The 24,814-nt window shown below is 36.2% G+C and overlaps 1 protein-coding gene and 4 gene segments (V, D, J or C); 4 read left to right on the top strand and 1 right to left on the bottom strand.

The window, feature by feature from the left end:
* The first annotated feature begins 287 nt into the window (after positions 1–287).
* Positions 288–24,490, top strand: LOC119794992. The segment is given in 4 exon segments: positions 288–339; positions 446–764; positions 18,402–18,436; positions 24,255–24,490. Coding segments are annotated over 4 exon segments (642 nt in total).
* Positions 2,264–2,759, top strand: LOC119794995. The segment is given in 2 exon segments: positions 2,264–2,315; positions 2,415–2,759. Coding segments are annotated over 2 exon segments (384 nt in total).
* LOC119794993 lies at positions 6,678–7,475 on the top strand. The segment is given in 2 exon segments: positions 6,678–6,841; positions 6,948–7,475. Coding segments are annotated over 2 exon segments (417 nt in total).
* LOC119794990 (immunoglobulin kappa light chain-like) lies at positions 16,858–23,466 on the bottom strand. The gene is made up of 4 exons (XM_038302785.1): positions 23,305–23,466; positions 22,872–23,198; positions 17,934–17,963; positions 16,858–17,212 (listed from the first exon to the last, which is right to left on the bottom strand). The coding sequence occupies exons 1-4, from the start codon at positions 23,384–23,386 to the stop codon at positions 16,881–16,883; spliced, it is 771 nt and encodes a 256-aa protein (XP_038158713.1). The 5' UTR covers positions 23,387–23,466; the 3' UTR covers positions 16,858–16,880.
* Positions 19,553–20,065, top strand: LOC119794997. The segment is given in 2 exon segments: positions 19,553–19,604; positions 19,758–20,065. Coding segments are annotated over 2 exon segments (360 nt in total).
* Positions 24,491–24,814: the final 324 nt, after the last annotated feature.

The following is a 24,814-nucleotide window of genomic DNA, read 5'->3' as shown; positions in this document are numbered from 1 at the left end:
CTGAGTATCTAAAATGTCACAGTATTTACACCGAAATTCAGGCTTGTACATGCATTGCACATATGTAACCCAAGAATAACTATAGTTAGATTGTTGAGTTAACAGAAAACTGTTATGAGAAATAAAACTGATAGTTTAAGATAGCATCTTGCAAGAGTCAGTGATTTTTCATAAGGAGCCACTTTGCATCAGCAGCTCCATGCTCCAGTGCTCTGGTAGAGTTTATAGTCCTGAGAGTTGAACACTGGATGATAACAGAAGTCACAGAAATCCTTCTCATCAAAAACATGACTTTGATCTGCGTCCTCATCTGGACTGTCCTCTGCTGCTGCTTCACAGGTAAAGTCCAGAGAATCAAACTCCTCTCCTCTATGAACATCTGTCCCTCTAAAATAAAGCCAACAAACCATGAGGCTGGTTTATGTTTTTGTCTCTGTGTCCTCAGAGTCCAGAGGTCAGGTCACATTGACTCAGCCTGCAGCAGTGAGAGCTGATCTGGGAGGATCTGTCAGCCTCCGATGTAGAGCCAGCCCGAATGTTTATTATTACAAATCACACCACTATTTAGGCTGGTATCAACAAAAAGATGGTCAAATTCCGAAGCTGCTCATTCTTCTAACTAGCTCTCGAGCATCAGGGACTCCAAGTCGTTTCACAGGCAGTGGATCAAACTCTGACTTCACTCTGACCATCAGTGGAGTTCAGGCAGAAGATTCTGCGGTTTACTACTGTAAGAGTGAACACTACATCAATGGCAATCACCGGTTCACACATTGAAAAACAGTTGTACAAAAACCTTCCTCAGTGTGACTCAACTGAAACTGAACTGCAGCTGCAAGACTGCTATTAATCCTTGAAGAATCAACTTAATGTGAAGTCATAAAATTATTACCAGATCTTCATTAGTGCATTCAATCAAGATAAAATAACATAAAAGAGTTTTTATTTTATTAACTTTTTTCAAACAAGTTGCTTTTTAAGCCAGGCTTTTCATTAATAGAAGATTGACCTATATATGATATCTAGAAATACTGGCAATAACATTTGAAATTCATAATCCCTGATTTAAGAAAAGTTTAAATGTCATTCTCATAAAATATTAAATATAAGTTAAATATTCTATAAAAATGTAAATTTACAACGATTGATATCAACCAACTTTGAGATAGACCCGATCTTTAATCCCATCACATATTCTTCCTAATTTTATTAAATCTCATGATTTTATTTTTTTTGATACTGAAATATCTTAAATAGATCAAAGCAAGCATAGAGTTAAATAAAATAGATATTTTTCCTCAACTAGCTGATTTGTCCTTACATGTTCGATGGTTGTCAGTGCTATTAAAAGGCTTATTGAGTGCAAATATGTAACAAAGAACTCAATTTGTGTCTCTGAGTCGATCAAGAATTATCAAGTTAAAAAGTTACTTGTAGAACAAATTCATTTAAAAAGTTGTCAATAATATACATATTAAGTTGAACTCATTTGCCAAAGTATAGATAGGCAATACAAAATGAGTTTTATATTTCTTCAACTGTAAAATGTAAAAGAACCACATGTCTGTGGAGAAATAATTTAAACATTTAATGATTACATTTAGACACAGAGATTAGTCACATCATCCTTAAATGTTAAGCATTGTTATTCACTATTTTGAATTGGGTTTCCTCTGTTTATGAAACAGAGTGATGAACCATTTTGACCCAGATGCAGTAAATCAATCAGGAGACCCAAATCAGTTCAACCCAGGTTCATTGAATGACAGTGTTTAGCTATAAGATTCACATCATGGGGACGGCTATCTGCAAGGACAAAAAAGGTTAGAGTGGTTCATGGAAAATCTGCTGTATCTACTTTTGTTGATAGATGTGATCTTACTCAACACATTGCAGTGGGGACCTGTCAAAGTCCAGTAGTGAGACAGTTAGGCCTATGCGATGGCCCAGATTCAGACAGAAGCAGGATCTATAACAGATATCAGCAGTTTAATCGCATGAATAAACATGATTTGATAGTTGCGTCAATTTTATAATATAAGTTAACAAAAAACAGGTATCAGACACAAATGACAGAAATAAAACTGATTCTTAAATAGAGTTATATTTTGGAGTCAGATTATTTTCTATAGAGCTATTTTGCATCAGCAGCTCCATGCTCCAGTGCTCTGGGAGAGTTTATAGTCCTGAGAGTTGAACTCTGGATGACTGACAGCTGTCCTTCATGAGAACAGAAGACACAGAAATCCTCCTCATCAAAAACATGACTTTGATCTGCGTCCTCATCTGGACTCTCCTCTGCTGCTGCTTCACAGGTAAAGTCCAAAGAATCAAACTCCTCTCCTCTATGAACATCTGTCCCTCTGAAATGAAAACGACAAACCATGAAGCTGCTTTACATTTTGTGTCCTCAGAGTCCAGAGGTCAGGTCACGGTGACTCAGCCTGCAGCAGTGACCGCTGATCTGGGAAGATCTGTCACCATCAACTGTAGGACCAGTCAGAAAGTTCTTTTTTACAAACCATACCACTATTTAGCCTGGTATCAACAGAAAAATGGTCAAATTCCAAAGCTGCTCATTATGGTTTCCAGCCTTCGAGCATCAGGGACTCCAAGTCGTTTTACAGGCAGTGGGTCAAACTCTGACTTCACTCTGACCATCAGTGGAGCTTTAGCAGAAGATTCTGCGGTTTACTACTGTAAGAGTGAACACCACATTAACAATCAGTATGTGTTCACACAGTGAAAAACAGTCATACTTATCAGTCATACTTACCAGTCATCACTTATTAATTTTCAAAAATCACAGAATGCGATGAGAATCTAGAATAACAGGCAATAAAATGTAATATTCGTCATCTCTTCATATAAAATATAGGTTCAATATTTAATTTAAGAAAATGAATAAAACAAAGAATAATCTCAACCAACTGATCATAAAACATTAATATTAACATGAAAAATCCTAGATTTCTTTTTGTTACAGCTGCAAAAGCCACCCCCCTGCTTTAAGCAGTGATTTTATGGGATTCTTTATAAATAAGAGATAAACCAATCATAATTAAATTAAATTAGCACCAAATCTCTGGAAAGTAAAGATCCAGTTCCAGGCAGATTATTTAAGGAGGAGTTCTCTCCATCTCCATTGTAGATGTGGTCAATATATCCCTGTTAGAGGGAGATGTGCCTCATGCTTTTAAGGTTGCTCTAATTAAATCTTTACTTAAGAAACAGTCTCTTGATCCAGATGACTTTCTGAGTTGTTTTTGAGTTAGAAAAAAAATTATACGATAATTGCTTATCCCGTTACAGTTCGTTATTATTGTATAAATGTTATGGAAAAATCAAAGCTAATTTTAGAGATCGAATATATCCTCTCCATGACAGTTGTGTGTGTATGCATGTACATGTACATATGCAGGGACGAGCACAGATAGACACTAAGTGGTACTAGAGAACCTACCCTTTTCTCATCTGGATTAAAAAAAGTTCTGTCCCGAAATCATTTTTTTTCTCTCTTTCTTTCTCTCTCCTCTTTTTTTTATCTTTAGCCCGAGAATACCATTTATTAATTTAAAAGCCTATCAAACTAACAGTCTAGATTTTTGTAATATTGCTGCACCAGACATTTACATAGCACCACTTCAATAGGGTGTTGACCTAGTTCAGGGCCAGCTAACCATCCAAGTAACTATAACTAATCCTTCACCAACCAGTTAGTTCATAGCATAACATCTTTAATGGCTTCTACCAAGTGCCAAGGATTCTTTAATAAATTAGATAAAAAATCATTTTAAGCATCTTATAAATGTAATTATTGATTAGCTATAATGGTCCCCATCAGGAACAGGGACAAGGAAGGCCTGATGACATCTATTTGCTCATGTCTTTTTTATAACAACTTCAGCACACCAGTTACGTTTGTCTAACATTTAATTTAAAAGCAAACATAATGCCAAATAATCAAAGTTCTTAAAAATAACTTTAACAAGGTTCTATTCGGTTAAAGTGGAACGTGTAGATGAAGTTGCATTTTCAATTTTTGTGTTTATTGACAGACATCCTGCACTGCAAAAAATGACCTGAAAATGTGTACAATTTTCTGAAAATAACTGTAAATCTTAGTTCATATGCAAATTGTCAGATATACGCACTTAAATCAACAGAAACTCAACTTAAAGATATTCTGGATTCCTGAGCTTTGCATTAGCTTCTCTTCTACTTCTATGTACCATGAAAAACTGCCCGTCAAACTTTGAGCAAGTGATGTCGGAGTCACCCAGAGCATATTTAGTTCATAGCATAACGTCTTTAATGGCTTCTACAAGGTGCCAAGGATTCTTTTATAAATTAGATAAAAAATAATTTGGAGTCACCCAGAGCATTTTCTTAGAACTACTTTGCATCAGCAGCTCCATGCTCCAGCACTCTGGGAGAGTTTATAGTCCTGAGAGTTGAACCCTGGATGACTGACAGCTGTCCTTCATGACAACAGAAGACACAGAAATCCAACTTATCTAAAACATGACTTTGATCTGTGTCCTCATCTGGACTCTCCTCTGCTGTTGCTTCACAGGTAAAGTCCAGAATCAGACTCCTCTGCTCTATGAACATCTGTCCCTCTGAAATAAAGCAGACAAACCATGAAGCTGTTTTATGTTTTTGTCTCTGTGTCCTCAGAGTCCAGAGGTGAGATCACAGTGACTCAGCCTGCAGCAGTAAGAGCTGATCTGGGAGGATCTGTTACCATCAGATGTAGGACCAATCATAATGTTTACGTTTACAACAGCAAGCATATTTCAGCCTGGTATCAGCAGAAAGATGGACAACCTCTTAAGCGTCTTATGCATGCCGCTAGCTCTCGAGATTCATGGACTCCAAGTTATTTTACAGGAAGTGGATCAAACTCTGACTTCACTCTGACCATCAATGGAGTTCAAGTTGAAGATGCTGCAGTTTATTACTGTCAGACGTTTCATTCCATGAACAGTAAAGATCTGTCCACACAGTGAAAAACCCTCGTACAAAAACCTCCCCCTATCAGACTAAAGTGAAACCAAACTACAACGGATTCTGTTCAGTGAACCAATAGAAACACACATACCAGCTTAAAAAAAAATAAACATGAAAAAGTGGTTGTAAAAAAAATGAAAATGAAAAATGTGTTCAAAAGGATTTTTTTTTTTTATTGCAGATTTTTATTTTGAACTTGCTGATTTTTTTTTTTTTTTTCAACTTCAAACTTATCGCCCTGATTTTATGTGGGAGGTGGAACCTCAAATGACAAAGAGAACAAAAAAAAGGGAAAGAGTAGAAAACATTTCGATAAAAAATCTAACATGTTGATTAACTGCTTGAAAATTTTGGATTTCCAGAATCCAAAAGCTAGGCTGCTGTAGCGATACAGTACTTGGAAGATCTGTCACCACTGTAGGACTAAGTCAAGTGTGTTGGTACATACATCCCTATAACTTGGTATCAACAGAAAGATGGATAACCTCCTAAGATGCTGATTAACCGTGCTAACTAACGAGGTTCAGGGATTCCATGTCATTTTACAGGCAGCGGATCAAGCTCTGAATTCACTCTGATCATCAGTGCAGCTCAGGCAGAAGATGCTGCAGTTTACTTCTGTATAGGTAGGTGAATTTTATAGAAGCAAGTAAATCATGTAACCACTGTGAAAAATCCATAACCTATCAAAAAACCTACACTAAAATAAATTAAATCTAAACACGTTGCTGCCTCTTAGTTCTGCTACAGAGATAGATGCTGTTCAGTAGAAAAAACAGGAACAAGAACCACAATGAGCCAAAAGAGGATTCCAACAAATTAAATTCAGGGACTCCTTAAAAAGTTTTTTTGTGGAAAAATGCAAATGCATTAATTTACCAGGTAAAGATAAAACTCTGTAACAACAAAAAACCCTTGTGACAAAAACATTTACACAGGTCTATGGATAGTGTTATAGTCAGAGTTACTGATCAGTATTAAAAAATTAGTGATTTATGTTCTCTTCTCATTTCCTATTATATTAACACATGAAACTCCAAATAATTCAGATTTAGTGACTCTCAATATTTACATGTTCATATATGACAGAACAAGTTGTAATGTTGTAATTTAGTTCTGGAGCTGGGGCCTTCCACAATGGCTCTTTATAACTGTGACTTAAACTACTACAAAGTAAAAGTACTATGAATATCAAATGTATTTTTTTCTATAAATAAGTAGTATTTTCAATTCAATTATAACTAATTTCCAATTACTTATTAAGGCATATTTTTCCAAAAAGAATATTTTCTAAAGGGAAATCATGCATTTTTGACACTATGCGCTATTTATCCAGACTGAGGGAACAGTAGCTGTTGGAATAGTAATGAGTTAATGTTGCTATCATGAAAAAAAGCAACAAAAAAACTGTTCTTATTGTAGATGCAGAAGGATGACTGGCTGAATTGTTTATGCAACTACTTACATCAGCATAATAATTTAAGAACTGTGTTTGTCAGGTCTTTGCTGTGGTAATACCACTATTCATGTTGAAATAAATACTATTACATTTTCTCTGGATAGACATGGATGCAAAATGGTAAAGGAACTAAACTGATTGATTCATTGATAAATAATATATTTAAACACGTACAAATCCATGTTTAACTCATTTAGAATATTTCCATAGAGCTTCACTTTGCATCAGCAGCTCCATGCTCCAGTGCTCTTGAAGACTTTATAGTCCTGAGAGTTGAATGCTGGATGACAACAGAAGACATCCTCCTCATCAAAAATATGACTTTGATCTGCGTCCTCATCTGGACTCTCCTCTGCTGCTGCTTCACAGGTAAAGTCCAGAGAATCAAACTCCTCTCCTCTATGAACATCTGTTCCTCTGAAATGAAGCAGACAAACCATGAAGCTGCTTTATGTTTTTGTCTCTCTGTCCTCAGAGTCCAGAGGTCAAGTCACAGTGATTCAGCCTGCAGCAGTAAGAGCTGATCTGGGAGGATCTGTCAGCATCAGATGTAGAACCAGTCAGAATGTTTGGGTCTGGAGCAGCTACCACCATTTAGCTTGGTATCAACAGAAAAGTGGTCAAAATCCTAAGCTGCTCATTTATTACGCTAGCTCTCGAGCATCAGGGACAACAAGTCGTTTTACAGGCAGTGGATCAAACTCTGACTTCACTCTGACCATCAGTGCAGCTCAGGCTGAAGATGCTGCAGTTTATTACTGTCAGAGTGCTCATCTCATCAACAGTCAACGCCGGTTCACACAGTGAAAAACTCTGGTACAAAAACTTCCCTTTGTCGACTGAACTGAAACTGATGCAAGGGATTTAACTGGTAGCTGCTAGAGAGACGACGAAGGGACAGAGAACTATTATCAAGCAAATTAAGTAACTGCAGTCAGTTGTTCATGCTTTAGTACTTTTTTTTCTAATCAAAAAACTTTACATTTTTGTAATTATGAATTCAATTCTGTATTAGAATATAGAACACATCTACTGTTGCACTAGAAAAAAGATCAATGTGGGTAGCACTGCTGCCTTGCAGCAAGAAGGTTCTGGATTCAATTCCTGGCCCAGGGTCTTTCTGCATGGAGTTTGCATGTTCTCCCTGTGCATGCTTGGGTTCCCTGTGCATGCTCTGGGTACTCTGGTTTCCTCCCACAGTCAAAAATCATGACTGTTTATGAGGTTTATTGGCTCCTCTAAATAGTCTCTAAAGTCCCCTTGTGTGTGTGTGTGTGTGTGTGTGTGTGTGCGCGTGTGTGTGTGAGTGTGTGTGTGTGTTGCCCTGCGATGGACTGGCAACCTGTCCAAGGTGTACCCTGCCTCACGCCCATATGGCGATAGGCACCAGCACCCCTCGCGACCCCACTTGGAATAAGCGTGTAAGAAAATGGATGGATGGAAAAACTTTAAGAACAAATATTCACGCCTGTACATTTTCAGACAAAGCAGCACTGTGAAAGAAATGTTTCTAGCAATAAAATGATAATATTTCAATTTCAAAGTGATAAATTAAATATATTTTCTGATAATCCACAGTTGCAATCTCCATTCCATTTTATTCTATCCAAACACGATATATAAGTAATTTTACTTTGAAGAAGTATAACTTTTGGGGGATTTCAGAACCGATTTCAAAGAAGAGTCATTATATAGCTCTTATGGATCTTATGTGGATTGTTTTGAGACAATCTAACTAAAGTAATTTTACTTTCATCCTAAAAGAAATAGAAACATCTCCAGTAGTATGAAAGGTAGGCCATTTCTTTCTCAGTCCAACAGAAATGACTGTCACAATCATGTCCTTCTATAACTAGTAGTTTAAGACAGAGCAGAGAAATCTTCTCTTGGAATGTTTATTGTTCATCCATTATCCCAAAAATATCTCAAATATGTTTAATCAGGTATTGCTTTCTCCATCTCCTTTGATAATATAAAATTGATTGTCCAACCCTTGTTAATATGGATGGTGCAGCAGAAGCCTCCAATTCAAACTCATCCGCATACTACTAGAGCTTCAGACTATTCTCTTGAAACAAAATGCCATGTTAACTAAATTTTTTCAGACACGAGGGGTCTTTACGGTCAGATGTACCAATTAGTCTTTGGACATTATTTGCTATCTTGTTCATGGTGTAATTTGAGGAGCTGTATAACCATAAATCCTTGGAGGCTCACAGTATATTTACAAATGGTGGAGTGCAAGAATTACATTCATTTCAACCAGAAGGAAGAAAAAACACTGTTGTCACAGCAAATGTGTGCTGCAAGTTAAATTATTTGATTTTCTACTTTACCTCAGATTTTTTAAGATATTAAATATATCACTAAACAATCAGACAAAAGGGTTGTAGCTAACCAATCAACTGGACATTGTGATCATTGATAAGCAATACAAGATCATAATGTGATGGAAGCATCAGGAAAAAAGAACATAAAAAAATTGTTGAAAAACCAAAGGCTCGGAAAAAACTAGAAAGAGCCTGGCAGGTGAAAGCAACTGCTTAACAATTAAATAAATCCTAGATCTTTACAATCCATACAGGAAACCTCAACGTTATCTAAACCCAAAAGCATTAATTACAGGTAGGGAAGTAATGAGGACCTTTTTTTAGAGAGAGATCAAAAATCTGTCCTGGTTCCTAAAAAGGTTCCTCTTTCTAGTTCTTCTTAATTTAAGAACATTTTAACCTGTTTTTTTTTTAAGAGACCTGAGCATCTTACCTCATCTCTTCAAGCAACTGTCACCATAATGGTCATATTTGTATTAATAACCACCACATTGATTCTGCAGGTCTCACTTTTCCAAAAATAAAAAATAAAAATCACTTTTTTCATGAGAGTTTAACAGCACTACAGCAATGTTGCTCCGTAAAGTTTCAGAGACCACCTGCTGTTATGCTCCTTAAACGCTGTAGATCTGCAGTTAGGGTTCCCCACAACAAGCTTTTTGTTCCTAAAAGTATATCAACTGGAAAAACTACTTTTAATTCAAAAAGAGGAGTTAGCTTGCAAATTTAACCTTAATAGAATGACTTATTGGAAAATATTCATGTTTTCAGATTTTGAGAATTTATTGTGTTCTGGCTTTTAAATGTGATCCAATTAGCCTTTATGTCATACGGGGACAAAAGTAGCAGTTTATAGGACATACATATAGGTGCTACAAACCAAAGTTAATAGTGACAGTAAGTCTCATGCTGCTTTATACTTATTTATTTTCATTTATTTTTAGGCTCTAGAGGCCTTTGTTTTATCAGTTTTGAAAGTAGGCAGACAGAAAATGGGATTAGAGAGAGGGGGAAGACATGCGGCAAAGGTCAAAAGGGCGCTTACTCCAACCTATGACGGCATCATCAACGACCAAACCCTCTGAACATGGATTATCCGCACCCCAATGCTGCCTTGTTTTAATAAAGGGGTTTTAAAATGCATCAGGTAAAAAAGGATTTTGAAACGTAGACTGGGCCAATTTTAATAACTTAAACATCATTCTCCAACTGTTTTTTGAATTGTGACAAATATGTAGTGTAAATGTGTTCTTATGTTTAAGCAGCAGATTATACTTATTATCAGTTCACCTTTTTCAATTTCCTTGTTTTAAATGGTTGAACAAACATTTATGACAAAATCGGAAACCATAAACTTCATAAACTTCATAAACTGGGAACACTGGTCACTCCTCAGTGTTTCTTCCACCGCTGGTCTGCATGGAGCCTCAGCGTGCTGCTCCAGTTGTAGATCTGAGTCCTCTGCAGCACTCATCAAATCCTTCTGCTGCTGCTGCCGTCCACCTTCCAGGACAGACTCCAGTGTGTCTCCAGTTTCACTTAGGAGACACCTACACGCTTAGAGAACAGAAGATACAGAGATTTTAAACAGCAGAAACTGTGGAATGGTTACTGTTAGGAAGGCATTTTCCATAATGAGAAGTTTCTACCAGATGTCTTCATGCTCCACTAGTCTATCACTGACACATTGTTTCACTTCCCACTGAGAGACTCAGATTTAAACCACTAAACAAAGAAACTTATCATATTCATGACCAGATATTTTACCTGACATTTACTTTAAGAAGCAACGTTTGATGTAATTTGCATATAAATGTTGTACTTCAGCTTCTATCTATTTCAATATTGTGAGAAATAAAATATTTTCAAAGTACTTCTGCCTTTGAAAGAAAAAGAGTAAAAGTAATTTGAATTTCACATTTAATTGAAGTTAACTTACTTCCAACATCCTGTTTGATTCTTCCTCCAAATTAGTAGAATAACCACTTGACTATGGAGATTTAATACTTTTTATTTTAAAAATATATCTATTTAGAATATATGTTCTGTATTCCTGTGCATTTTTCATCTAGAAAAGTAGAAATATCAACATTAAGGTTTTTAATAGCATCAACTCGGACACCTGCTGGTGTGTCTCGCACAAGGTTCAGCCAATCAAGGATGGACCACCACCCCCTCCGTAAGCCATAATTAAAGGCGCTCCTCATTAAGAAGGCCAGCTTCACATTCACTTCATCAGCTGAACATTCACCCATCTCCTCCCTCAGTCTTAGACGCTCTCATCCTCCAGCTTACTCCACCTCACTTTGGGGAGTGTTGGCCTAGTGGTTAGAGCAGTGAGCTTGTGCTCTGGGAAGGTTGCCAATACCTAGTTTGACCCCACAGACTCTACTCTGGGTCCCTGAGCAAGACCCTTTCCCCTGATTGCTTCCTGGGTGCTGCACAGTGGCAGCCCAGAGCTCCACAAGGGGATGGGTCAAATGCAGAGAGTTAATCTCTCCATTGTGAGATAAATAAAGTTCCTTGGCAAGACACTTCACCCACATTGGGCCTGCGATGTACTGCTGCCCTAGGTCAGCTGTACATAGCTACAATGTAGCTTACCACCTTCAGCGTGTGAGTGTGTTTGTGTGTGTGAATGACTGAATGTAGTGTAAAGCGCTTTGATCAAGTCCTCTGACTTAAAAAAGCACTATATAAGTACAGGCCAAATAACCTGAGGACCATGGTAGCACAAGGACTGTGCTAGACAGATTCATTGAGAGTTTAGGTAGGCTAGTAATGTGTGTGAATTTGTTACATCCCTGATCCAGTTACAGGCTTGCGATCTGAGCCTCACGCCTGAGCATCTTATTTTCCCTCAGTGTTACTTGGCTGTGAGTGGAAATTAGCAAATGAAGTAAAGCTGTTTTCTGTAAGAAAATGCTTTGTATTTGCGATCTGGACAAACACACAGAACTTCATACTGCTTTTCTTTTATCCCATTAGCAAGACACTAAAACGGTGAAGCCTATACAGATAGGGTGATGAATACTCACTGTTAACCCTGAGAAAAGAAACAGCCCCTTAAGCTCTGGGTAACCATTTTTAAAATAAGGTCCATATTAAAAAGGTTCCACACCCAAAGACTCCAAAAAAGAGGTATGCAAAAAATATTCTGATTCATAAGACCATGGATTGCTTACATACAAGACCAAGCAATTTTCCTTTATAAGTTATAACTGTTCCTCAAAGTTAGCTTGTATTTCACCTTAATGTTGCCCAATGCAACTCACAGTTAGTCTGAATTTCTTGATGAAACGCTCCAATATCCAAATGTTACACAACTTATGATGACAGTCACACATACACATAATGATTTAGTAGTTATTCTTTGTCATCATTGTTTTATTTTAATTTACTAAGATGGAAATTTTATTTATATATTTCTTGTTTTGTAACATTATTATAAAATTATATATTTTTTATTGAAATAAACAACAGCAGTTTTTTAATTAATCTCTATTTATTGCTTCTACTCCTTATTTATCCCAACATTACAATTCAGAGAGGAATTATGGGCATAAAAATATTTTTTTATACTTGGATTATAGCAAAATATGTTTGTACTGCTTAGTGAAATATGACTTAAACTTTTTAAATAAAAACCTTTTTAATGTTTAGATTAAATTCTGAAGCAGTATTTAAGTTATATTTGTTTCTGTTTTTTTTTCAATGACACAGAGTTCTGTGATAAGATTCTTTATTGAGCTCATGAAATCAAGAAAACATTTATGTTGAGAAATGCAGCCTTAATATAACTTCTAGATTAAAGTAATAAAAAACGAGAAGTAAAATTAAAGAATACAGACAAGGCAGTAGCAAGTAAACATTAATAACTGAACATTTTCAGTACTGGGAGCACTGGTCTCTCCTCAGTGTCTCTGTGACTGCAGACTGGGAGCCCTGGGTGGCCTCACAGGTCACAGAGCCCACCTTTCTCCATTGGTCTGCAGGGAGCCTCAGGGTGCTGCTCCAGCTGTAGAGGCCGTCTTTCTGCAGCACTCCTCGGCTGTTGTTCTCCTCCCAGCTGCTGCTGCTGCTGCTGCTGCCGTCCACCTTCCAGGACAGACTCCAGTCTGAGGGGAAGCCCTTGTTTGCCAGACACATGAGGGTGGCCTTCCCCTGCTGCAGCTCCTCACTGGAGGGGGGCAGCACTGTCACGATGGGACGTATATTAACTGGGAGACACCGAGTTGATAAGAGAACAGAAACTACAGAGACTGACCCGCAGAAACTGTGACATGGTTACAGCTAGGAGGTGATTTCCTATAATACGATGTTTCTGCCAGATGTCTTCATGCTCCACTCCTCTCTCTCAGACTTGTTGTTTCATTTCCCTTTAAGGGATTCAGATCCCCAAAGATAGAATTGTTTTTTATTTTCTATTTTAGTATTCTTTAATTTATTGAAGGAAATAAAAAAAAAAAACGTATGCGTCTTATATTAAAAAGAAACAGTGTTAATTTCTGAGGTGAAAAAGAAAATCGTTTTGGAGATTTAGTAGATATTGATTAAAGTTTTGAGTTTGAAATACTACAGAATCCACAGAGTGGTTTAAAGCTGGCAGCAAAGCATTGAACACATAAATAATAATGAATAAATAATAATAATAATAATTGATAAATTATCAAAGCACAGTCCAAGCATTTATCATTTAAAAATTTGAAAAAGTATAACATTTGAAAAAAAAAATATCTGATATAATTTCATATGCATTACTTATTTTCATTTTGTGTGAATCTGTTTGTTCCAACAAAGTAGTCTATGCTAAATAAAAAAATCAACTCTTTAAGGAAATAGAAAAACATTTGTAATGCTAACTAGATATTTTAGAAGTTGATATAAATTATAAAGTAAACTTACTTCCAAACTCCAGTCTCGTTCCTCCACCAAACGTCCACCACAGTGATACAAACTCATTGAGCCGTCGTACAAAAACCTCTGACAGTAGAGACACGGCTCTCTGACTATGACTAGACTACACCTACAAGTTAAAAAAGAACAACTAAACTAATATTAATCACTTTTATACTCTGAAGTTTTTAATACCTTATAATTTACAATATTTCGGTCTTATTTCAATTTCATCATACATCAACAGCATTAAAATTAATTACTAATATTTTTATTTGTGTGTCATTTTTTTTAGGTATCTGAAAACATCCATGTGCATTACGGCCAAAGTTGTTTTGGCAAACCCACTAAAATATTAGTATGATAATGTTGGTGTTTACGGTAAGATACATAAAACACCAGAGTTGAGGATTTGCCAAAAGGTTATCTTTATGAACCTGAGTACACTGATGAAGAACTTCTTCAACTGGAAAATTACCTGTTAGAGAGAGGGGAGGGAAATAACAAGGACAGCATCTTAAAAGTGTTCAGCATCTTTATGCTTTGATTTGAATTTTACTGTTTAAAAAAGGTTCTTTGATTTTCTAGATTAGAATGCTGTGTGAATGTAATTCTCCAAGACTCTCCAGGGGATACCTGCAGAATTTATTCCATGTTTTTCTTGAAACTTATCTGGTTACTTTTCAGTTTTAGGGTATTTAATCGAAAGTAAGTTGAAATAAAGTTTTCTATGTGCACCTTAGCTCAGGATTTATTTATTTTTTTAGTTTATTTCTGTAATATTGTTTGTAATAAGTTATATGACTGTAATTTGTGTTTTTGTTGAATGGTTGAGGACCTAGTAGTGACTTCAAGAGTGCTACAGTATCACATGAAGAGGCAGGGATTACAGGGATTATAGGTCCTAGAGGGATTGTGTTTAATAATCTCTTTTCTTGATCAACTTTAACAGACTAAAGTGATACATTTCCATTATCGCATAACATTGCTTTGAAAAATTTGCAATCTTAAGCATTTGTTTTTAAAGTATTTGCATTATCTATTTCATATTTCTATATGCATTTGATGCGTTCCAGAAGTGTTCTAGATGCGAATACAGAATACAATACATAGATACTAAACATTTTTTGTTTCTTAATTGTCAGTAAAGATAAAGTACTAAAGCAAATTCTGCTGAATGGAGTTATCTTATTTGCTTGATAATAGTTCTGTCTCCCTTCGTCGTCTCTCTAGCAGCTACCAGTTACATCCCTTGCATCAGCTTCAGTTCAGTCTGACAAAGGGATGTTTTTGTACGACAGCTTTTCACTGTGTGAACAGATGCTGACTGTTGATGTAATGTTTACTCTGACAGTAGTAAACTGCAGCATCTTCAGCCTGAACTCCACTGATGGTCAGAGTGAAGTCAGAGTTTGATCCACTGCCTGTAAAACGACTTGTTGTCCCTGATGCTCGAGAGCTAGCATAATAAATGAGCAGCTTAGGAGATTGACCATCCTTCTGTTGATACCAGGCTAAAAGGTGGTAGCTGCTCCAGACATGAACATTCTGACTTGTTCTGCAACTGATGCTGACAGATCCTCCCAGATCAGCTCTCACTGCTAAAGGCTGATTCACTGTGATCTGACCTCTGGACTCTGAGGAAAAAGAGACAAAAACATAAAGCAGCTTCATGGTTAGTCGGCTTCATTTCAGAGGGACAGATGTTCATAGAGGAGAGGAGTTTGATTCTCTGGACTTTACCTGTGAAGCAGCAGCAGAGGACAGTCCAGATGAGGACGCAGATCAAAGTCATGTTTTTGATGAGGAGGATTTCTGTGTCTTCTGTTGTCATGAAGGACAGCTGTCAGTCATCCAGTCTTCAACTCTCAGGACTATAAACTCTACAAGAGCACTGGAGCATGAAGCTGCTGATGCAAAATGGCTCTATGGAAATGCCATTTAATATGTTTCATAAAAGTTTTACTTTACTTATATTGTAAAATAGAGACAAATATCTATAATATTTCATGGGACTAATTCTGTTAAGCTGTAAATCTGTATTAAAATCATTAAGGGTTAAGATTTGGCATAGAACATAACTGTTTAAAGACTTGTGCTTTTAAATATTTTTGTATTCAAACATGTACTCTTTCACTTAATGATTACCCATCCATCCATTTTCTCACACACTTTATCCCAATTGGGGTCGCAAGGGGGGCTGGTGCCTATCTCCAGCTGTCTATGGGCGAGAGGAAAGGTACACCCTGGACAGGTCGCCAGTCCATCGCAGGGCAACACAGAGAAAAACAGGACAAACAACTAAACACTCACACCTAAAGAGAATTTAGAGAAGCTAATTAACCTAACAGTCATAGGAGGAAGCTGGAATACCTGGAGAGAACCCAAGCATGCACAGGGAGAACATGCAAACTTCATGCAGAAAGACCCTGGGCTGGGAATCGAACCCTAACCTTCTTGCTACCAGGAAGTAGTGCTACCCACTGACCATCTAGCAGCCCCTTAATTGTTGATTATAATGACTTGTCAGCCTCAGCATATTGGCCATTAACACTAAATCTGCTTCTGCTAGAGGTTTCTTATTGTTAAAAGTGAGTCTTTCCTCTCCACTGTCAGCACAAACATGCCTAGTGTGTGGGATTGCCTTTGAGTCCTTGTCCTTGCAATCAACTGGTTTTCCTTAGATAGAAAACCTTGAATCAATTTGACTGTATGATCTGGTTGAACTGTAAAGTGCATTGAGATGACGTGTTGAATTTGAGCTATATAAATAAACAAGACTGAATTGAATTTACTGTTTCTACTCCTTATTTATGCCAACATTACCACTTAGGGAGGAAAAATATATACCGGTATATATATTTTTTTTATTATTGATATACAGATTTCCACAATATAGGTTAGTGCTGATCAATGAAATACGACTTAAATTTTTTTATTAAATCATTTTCTAACCTTAATAAAAAATTAAAAGCAATGTTTCTAATTATTTCGATTGATATTTTTTTCAATGACGCATACAGTTCTGTTATAAGATTCTTTATTGAGCTTTTGAAAAAAAAAAATCATTTATGTTGAGAAATGCAGTCTTAACAGAATTAATAAGTAAAAGTAATAAAAAAACTGAAAGAGTGCACAGAAAATGCATTAGCTGAGAAACATACATTCATGAGTGAACAAGCTCAGTACTGGGAGCACTGGTCTCTCCTCAGTGTCTCTGTGACTGCAGACTGGGAGCCCTGGGTGGCCTCACAGGTCACAGAGCCCACCTTTCTCCACTGGTCTGCAGGGAGCCTCAGGGTGCTGCTCCAGCTGTAGAAGCCGTCCTTCTGCATAACTCCTCTGCTCTTGTTCTCCTCCCAGGTGAAGGTGTTAATGCTGCCCTCCACCTTCCAGGACAGACTCCAGTCTGAGGGGAAGCCCTTGTTGGCCAGACACACGAGGGTGGCCTTCCCCTGCTGCAGATCCTCACTGGAGGGGGGCAGCACTGTCAGGGTGGGACGGGTATTTTCCACTATATAGAACAAAAATACATTTGAGAGGGGTGATTAAAGGGCTTGAAATTTCATTTCCCGCTCTGTTTTCTGTATCCATGGTAACATATCTGCATCACTGCTCAACCTTAGCAACAGACAAGTTTCAGTACCACACATAAAAACTGAAATTTCTTCTTAAAGTTTTCCATTTATTTCTTATTAATTAAACTGCAGCATCTTGTAAATCTAAATAGCTTTTCTAAAACAATTTTTTTAAATATTTTTTGAAGTTGCATTGACAAGATATTTCCTGATATCTGGATATCGCATACTAATAAAATTTTCACAATAATCCTTTTTTTTGTAATGTCAATACACCATTTAAAAAATGAAAATATAGACATTTTTATATCAAAAATCATCATCAGAACCTCAGAGAAAATACGTATGAGCCAAAGACTACACACATAGTGACTTCGATATTATGGGTTTACATATATCCTACTCTGCTTACAGAAATAAATGACGTAGTATATTGAGACAATTTTCAAAGCTTATTCAATGAATGTTACTTTAAAAACAAACAAACAAATAAAAACAGATAGCAGCCTTTTTCACATCACTACTCACTAACTTATTACATTTTCTAAAACTAACTAAAGCTAAAGAGAAAACATTTTCTTGTCAAAATAAAGAATAAAAAAAACTGTAAATTTCGAAAAAGAGAACGTTTAGTTGCATTACGTTAGTTTTACTTACAGTTAACATCCAGCCTGGTTCCTCCACCAAAAGTCCACCACAGTGATATAAACTCATTGAGCCGTCGTACAAAAACCTCTGACTGTAGAAAGGAACGGATCACTGATCCTACAAGACTTTAAAATATAAACATAATCAACTGACTGCCTAACATAATAAATAACACCTCCCCTAAAAACACGTTAATTTTCATCTGGTTTTATTTGTTTTGGTTTCTTGAATTTTACTAGTCAAAGGCAGATAAGTCTTTTATTTTATGTTTAATTTTTTTGAAAAACTACATGTTCATTACCACCGAAGTTGTTTTGGCAAACCCTGTCAAATATTAGTATAGTGCTAATTATATAAAAAAAAAGATAAAACACCAGAGTTCCATCCATCCATCCATCCATCCATCCATCCATCCATCCATCCATCCATCCACTTGCTCTACCAGGTCATGGGAGTGTTGGTTTCTGTCTCCAGCAGTCTATGGGTAAAAGGTGGCGTGTCCACCCTGGACAGTTGGCCATCAATCACAGGGGAACAGTTCTTTTTTTCTAACGCAAAATATTATTATGATGACAATTTTTATATAAGAACAGTTATTCAGAAATCTAGATATTAAATATTACAGGCAAATGTTTAAGACTTTTAAAACTTATTCAGTTTTCATCAAACTGTTTACACAGGCGTCTGTGTAGTACCCTTGTTTCTGTCAGCGAGCCCCGGGTTACCTGTGGCTACAGCGTAGCTTATCAACATCAGTGTGTGAGTTAATAGGTGAATGACTTGCATTCATCAAAAAGGTTTGGAAATTTTATTTAGTCCTGCGATGTCTTCAAAAGGAAGAAGATTAAAAGTGGATCAAGTTTGGGAAGGAAGTTCTTTTGAATATTCTACACAAGGAAGGGACGCAGCAACAGGGGGCACAATAGTGTGAAAATAGTTGAACAGCACTTTGAGAATCTCTCTTGTTAGATGGTATAAGTGTAGCTAAATATTTACACCTCTCCTCCCCGATAGTCTCACTTAAGGAAGAAATTGAGTCTCTACGGTAAAGTCTGTAAAATTCTAGCTTGAAATATTTTCAGAGCAGCTCAATTTTCTGACAGAATCAAAGAGAGATTTTAAACTATTTTTTATTCATATTTTTTCAGCCACTGACATTGTTTATCATAGTTTTTAATACCTTGCAGGAAGTTTAACAACAGCAACATGTTGCTTGTAGTGTTTCTATAATCAAATTTAGCAGAAGGAATTATTTAAATAACTATATTTTTTGTCATATTTGTGAAAACAGCTTTTCCTTTATACGTTTATGCATGTTTTTTTTTTTGTTTTTTTTTTATATAACATTGCAATGTAATTTAAGCAAATTTATTAAACATCCTCACCTTGCACTAAAAGCAAATTGGGGGCTTTTAGCATTTCGGTACAAAAACATTTTTTCAGTCCTTTATAGAAGGAAAAAGATTTGCAGAAAATCAATTAAAGTAGAACATCATGTCATAGTCTCTATGAGACTGACTCTGTGTGTTTGCATAATTGTCCTGCCTCCCTGCTCCTAGCTTTTAAGAGGTCAGTGTTGATAAGAGGCTGTCCAGGTCCTTCAGAGACACTGAAACACCAGCAACATGATGATGATGCTACTGACTCTACTGCTGACCATCCTGGTGCTCCTGGTTCAGGGTGAGACTCTTCGCTTAAAGCTTGGCTTTAGGATCTAAACAGGTTCATAACAGTGAAAAAGAAGGAGGGGAACCATCCTTTTTACATGTAGATACTGACCATATTTCTTTGATTGGGATTCATCTCACTAACTATTTTTCTTCATGTTTTTAGTTTCCTCAGCAGAAATCACCCTGATTCAGACTCCAGAATCTCAGGCTGTCGTTCCAGGACAGACTGTCTCCATCAAATGTAAAGCCAGTGCGGCTGTTGATGATGATTTGCACTGGTACCTTCAGAAACCTGGAGAAGCTCCTAAGCTCCTAATTTATTCAGTTTCCACAAGAGCGACTGGAGTTTCTGATCGGTTCAGTGGAAGTGGATATGATATTGATTTTACTCTGACCATCAGCAGAGTTCAAGCTGAAGATGCAGGAGTTTATTACTGTCAACATGATGAGAACTTCCCACTCACACAGTGATACAACGTCGTACAAAAACCTCAGAGCGGTAGAGGAACTGATACACAGCTGGACTGAAACACAAATTGAACAAAAACTGAATAAGAAAGCAGTGTAGTACAAACCTTGTGCTTTATTACTATTATTATTATTCCTTCATCATATCATAACAATACATAAGTGAAAAAGTACAAATTGGAAAAAAACAAAGGTTAAAAATACGTTAAAATAGTTACAATATCTACACCAAATATTAAACTTCAATGATTTATTATAGATCTCAGCCAATGTTTGTGTCTTTTTTGGGACATTAGTTAACAGATTTTTTTTAAACAGCTGTATAAACATTTTGCACTTTAAGCATTGTAAATATTGGGCAAAGTTATTTCGATAATTTTTCTAGTTTATATTTTTTATAATAAAGCAAAATGGAAGTTTAACATTTAATATATAGGTAACAAAAATAATGAAATATTCGTTGAGGTTAAAAAAAAAAACAATATTATATTCATTAGTTCCATGTATAAGTTATTGTATAGAGGTTGTACATGTGAAAACCAACAATATACATCTCTTATACAAAAAAGCTTTGAGAATGTTATATAAAGTGAATGTTAGAGAACAAGATAATAAATTACTTGATCTAATTAATTATTTTGAAGCCAAGTGACTTTGTTAATTTAAAGATTACATTATGTTTTACGTTCTATATACTTGTCTTCTCCAGTTTTACTTTGTGAACCTATAATAATTGCTATATCTAAACATAAATTGTGACAAAATACGATTATAAAAAGTTAACTTTGGTGAAAAAAGGTTTGTAAATACAGTATGAGTTAACTTCTGTTTAAAAAAAATTGTTTATACAGTTCAAATCTGTCTACCAACATGCACTTCAGTGATGAAAACTTGTTTTGTTACAAATATTTTTTCTATATTCTTTTGTTAAAAGATGTGAAATCTACAAAGAGTTTATAGATCATATTTTTTGTGACCATTGATATTTTTTCACTTGAAGAGAATTGATCAGGAGGATCCCTTATCAGATATAACCTAGAGAGCTATTGTGGGGGTAACAATCAGGGTGGTGGAGAATGGAGAAAGAAATCAGTTGGATGATAAAAGCTCTTTATCGGTGCAGAAACTTCCTGTATTTATAAAAAGCTTAAAGCTCACTTTATCAGCTAAGAAGAAAATATTATATATTATATATAATATATTTAGTAAGTACACCACCCAGCAGAAATGCAATAATGTGATTCAATACATTCCTGTGTTTTTATTTAGGTTTTATTTTATTGTAGGCCTTTCAGATTCTAACCCCCTCATTGTAGTTGTAGATGTTGAAAAACTGTGATTTTAATTTTCTTGTACACCTTTTTTAAAATGTTAATTATAACCCAGAGTTTTCCTCAGATATGAATTAATGTTGGGACACATGGCTTGCACAAAGTCACTTTTATGTTATCACATCAAGAAACTTAATTTATCTTGAACTCTTGTGGCCTTTGTCGGCGAAAGGGAAGTACTTGCTATCTTGAAACTAAATAAGAAGTTATTAAGTTGGTGTAAATATCCTTGAAATGCCAGAAGAAGAAAAAAACACCTTAGATAACTTGGAGCCTCAAGCAAGACGAAATGCCTTCAAGATCATTTATTACAGCTGAGTTTCATCAAGCATCAAGTTTTCTAAGTTTATTTTAGTGGAGCTTTATTCCCGCTGGGCCTGTTGAAGTAGAAATCAAACAGTTAACCAAACTAAGTGGATTCACAAGATTGTGTCTTAATATTATCAGTGATCATATTAGAAATATAAATTATATAAATATAAAAAAAGAAACCTGCCTCTTCTCTCCATACTATGTCTCAAGTCACTCGCCAAAGGAGCTCAAAGGCAAAAGCAATGGGATTTAGCAGTGGAGCTAGTTGACAGATGCTTTTTGTATCTCTGCTTTTTTTCTGCATCTATCAGGAGATGGAGATGGGGACCAATAGGACCTCCCTCATCCTTGGCCCTATCTCAAAGAATTTTTTGAAATAGTCGAAAAAATTAGCTTTCAATTCATATAGTGGCATCTGGCTGTTTTTTTTAAAGGTTACTTTATACTTTTATAATTTAAGTAGTTTTTGGAGCACATACTTTTTCACTTTTACTTGAGGAAAGAGGTCAATTTGATACTTCAACTTTTATCAGAGTGTTTTTAAACTGCAGTATCTACTTCGACTTAAGTAACAGATGTGTGTACATTTGACACCACTGGTAACAAGTTATATGACTGTAATCTGTGTTTTTTGTTTTTCGCATCACCTGTTGAATGGTTGAGGACCTAGTAGTGACTTCAGTAGAGCTATAGCATTACATGAAGAGGCAGGGGTTACAGGGATTACAGGGATTATAGGTCCTAGAGGGATTGTGTTTAATAATCTCTTTTCTAGATCATCTTTAAGTGATTAAAGTGATACATTTACACTATTGCCAGAAACATGTCTTGCATAGCATTTTTTTGTTTGAAAATTTGCAATGTTAAATATTTGTTTTTAAAGTATTTGCATAATTTATTTAATATTTTTATATGCATTCGGTGTGTTCAAGATGTGTTATATATGTGAATATAGAATACAATAAATAGTAAGTAAACATTTTTTGTTTCTTAAATGGCGAGAAAGATAAAGTATTAAATCATAGGCTGCTTAATGGAGTTATCTTATTTGCTTGATAATAGTTCTGTCTCCCTTCGTCGTCTCTCTAGCAGCTACCAGCTACATCCCTTGCATCAGTTTCAGTTCAGTCTGACAAAGGGATGTTTTTGTACGACTGTTTTTCACTGTGTGAACACATGCTGACTGTTGATGTAATGTTGACTCTGACAGTAATAAACTGCAGCATCTTCAGCCTGAACTCCACTGATGGTCAGAGTGAAGTCAGAGTTTGATCCACTGCCTGTAAAACGACTCGGAGTCCAGGAGTCTCTAGAGCTAGCAAAAAAAATGAGACGCTTGGGAGTTTGACCATCTTTCTGTTGATACCAGGCTAAAAGGCGGTAGTTGTGCCAGACCCGAACATTCGGATTTGTTCTGCAGCTGATGGTGACAGATCCTCCCAGATCAGCTCTCACTGCTTCAGGCTGATTCACTGTGACCTGAGCTCTGGACTCTGAGGACACAGAGACAAAAACATAAAGCAGCTTCATGGTTTATCGGCTTCATTTCAGAGGGACAGATGTTCATAGAGGAGAGGAGTTTGATTCTCTGGACTTTACCTGTGAAGCAGCAGAGGAGAGTCCAGATGAGGACGCAGATCAAAGTCATGTTTTTGATGAGGAGGATTTCTTCTGTTGTCATCCAGTGTTCAACTCTCAGGACTATAAACTCTCCAAGAGCACTGGAGCATGGAGCTGCTGATGCAAAGTGAATCTCTATGGAAATACTCTGAATGAGTTCAACATGGACTTTGGCCATCAGTATTTTTACCATTATGCATCAATGTGTATTATGAGAAACTTAATAAGTATTTGTCTGTTTTATTGAATTAATCATGAGATTCCACAGCAGGTAAATTTAAAGATCCAACAACATTTTCTCTTTAGCTTTAGTTACTTTTATAAAATGTTAAAGTTAGTGAATAGTGATGTGAAATAGGCTGCTATCTGTTTTTATTTGTTTGTTTGTTTTTAAAGTAACATTCATTGAATAAGCTTTGAAAATTGTCTCAATATAATACGTCATTTATTTCTGTAAGCAGAGTGGGATATATGTAAACCCATAATATCGAAGTCACTATGTGTGTAGTCTTTGGCTCATACGTACTTTCTCTGAGGTTCTGATGAGGGTTTTTGATATAAAAATGTCTATATTTTCATTTTTTAAATGGTGTATTGACATTACAAAAATAAATGATTATGTGAGAATTTAATTAGTATGTGTTATCCAGATATATGGAAATATCTTGTCAATGCAACTTTAAAAAAGATTTTAAAAAATTGTTTTAGAAAAGCTATTTAGATTTAGAAGATGCAGCAGTTTAATTAATAAGAAATAAATGGAAAACTTTAAGAAGAAATTTCAGTTTTTAAGTGTGGTACTGAAACTTGTCTGTTGCTAAGGTTGAGCAGTGATGCAGATATGTTACCATAGATACAGAAAACAGAGCGGGAAATGAAATTTCAAGCCCTTTAATCTCCCCTTTTAAATTTATTTTTGTTCTATATAGTGGAAAATACCCGTCCCACCCTGACAGTGCTGCCCCCCTCCAGTGAGGATCTGCACCAGGGGAAGGCCACCCTCGTGTGTCTGGCCAACAAGGGCTTCCCCTCAGACTGGAGTCTGTCCTGGAAGGTGGACGGCAGCATTAACACCTTCACCTGGGAGGAGAACAAGAGCAGAGGAGTTATGCAGAAGGACGGCCTCTACAGCTGGAGCAGCACCCTGAGGCTCCCTGCAGACTAGTGGAGAAAGGTGGGCTCTGTGACCTGTGAGGCCACCCAGGGCTCCCAGTCTGCAGTCACAGAGACACTGAGGAGAGACCAGTGCTCCCAGTACTGAGCTTGTTCGCTCATGAATGTATTTTTCTCTTCTAATGCATTTTCTGTGCACTCTTTTTTTTTTATTACTTTTATCTATTAATTCTTTCAAGGCTGCATTTCTCAACATAAATATTTCAAAAGCTGAATAAAGAATCTTATAACAGAACTGTATACGTCATTGAAAAAAATATCAATCGATATAATTAGAAAAATTGCTTTTGATTTTTTATTAAGGTTAGAAAATGTT

The sequence above is a fragment of the Cyprinodon tularosa genome, unplaced genomic scaffold (genome assembly GCF_016077235.1).
Source record: "Cyprinodon tularosa strain WSP-4 unplaced genomic scaffold, ASM1607723v1 ctg5, whole genome shotgun sequence".
Lineage (NCBI taxonomy): Eukaryota > Metazoa > Chordata > Actinopteri > Cyprinodontiformes > Cyprinodontidae > Cyprinodon > Cyprinodon tularosa.
The sequence above is the reverse complement of the archived record's forward strand: the minus strand, read 5'-3'. Positions and strand labels throughout refer to the sequence as shown.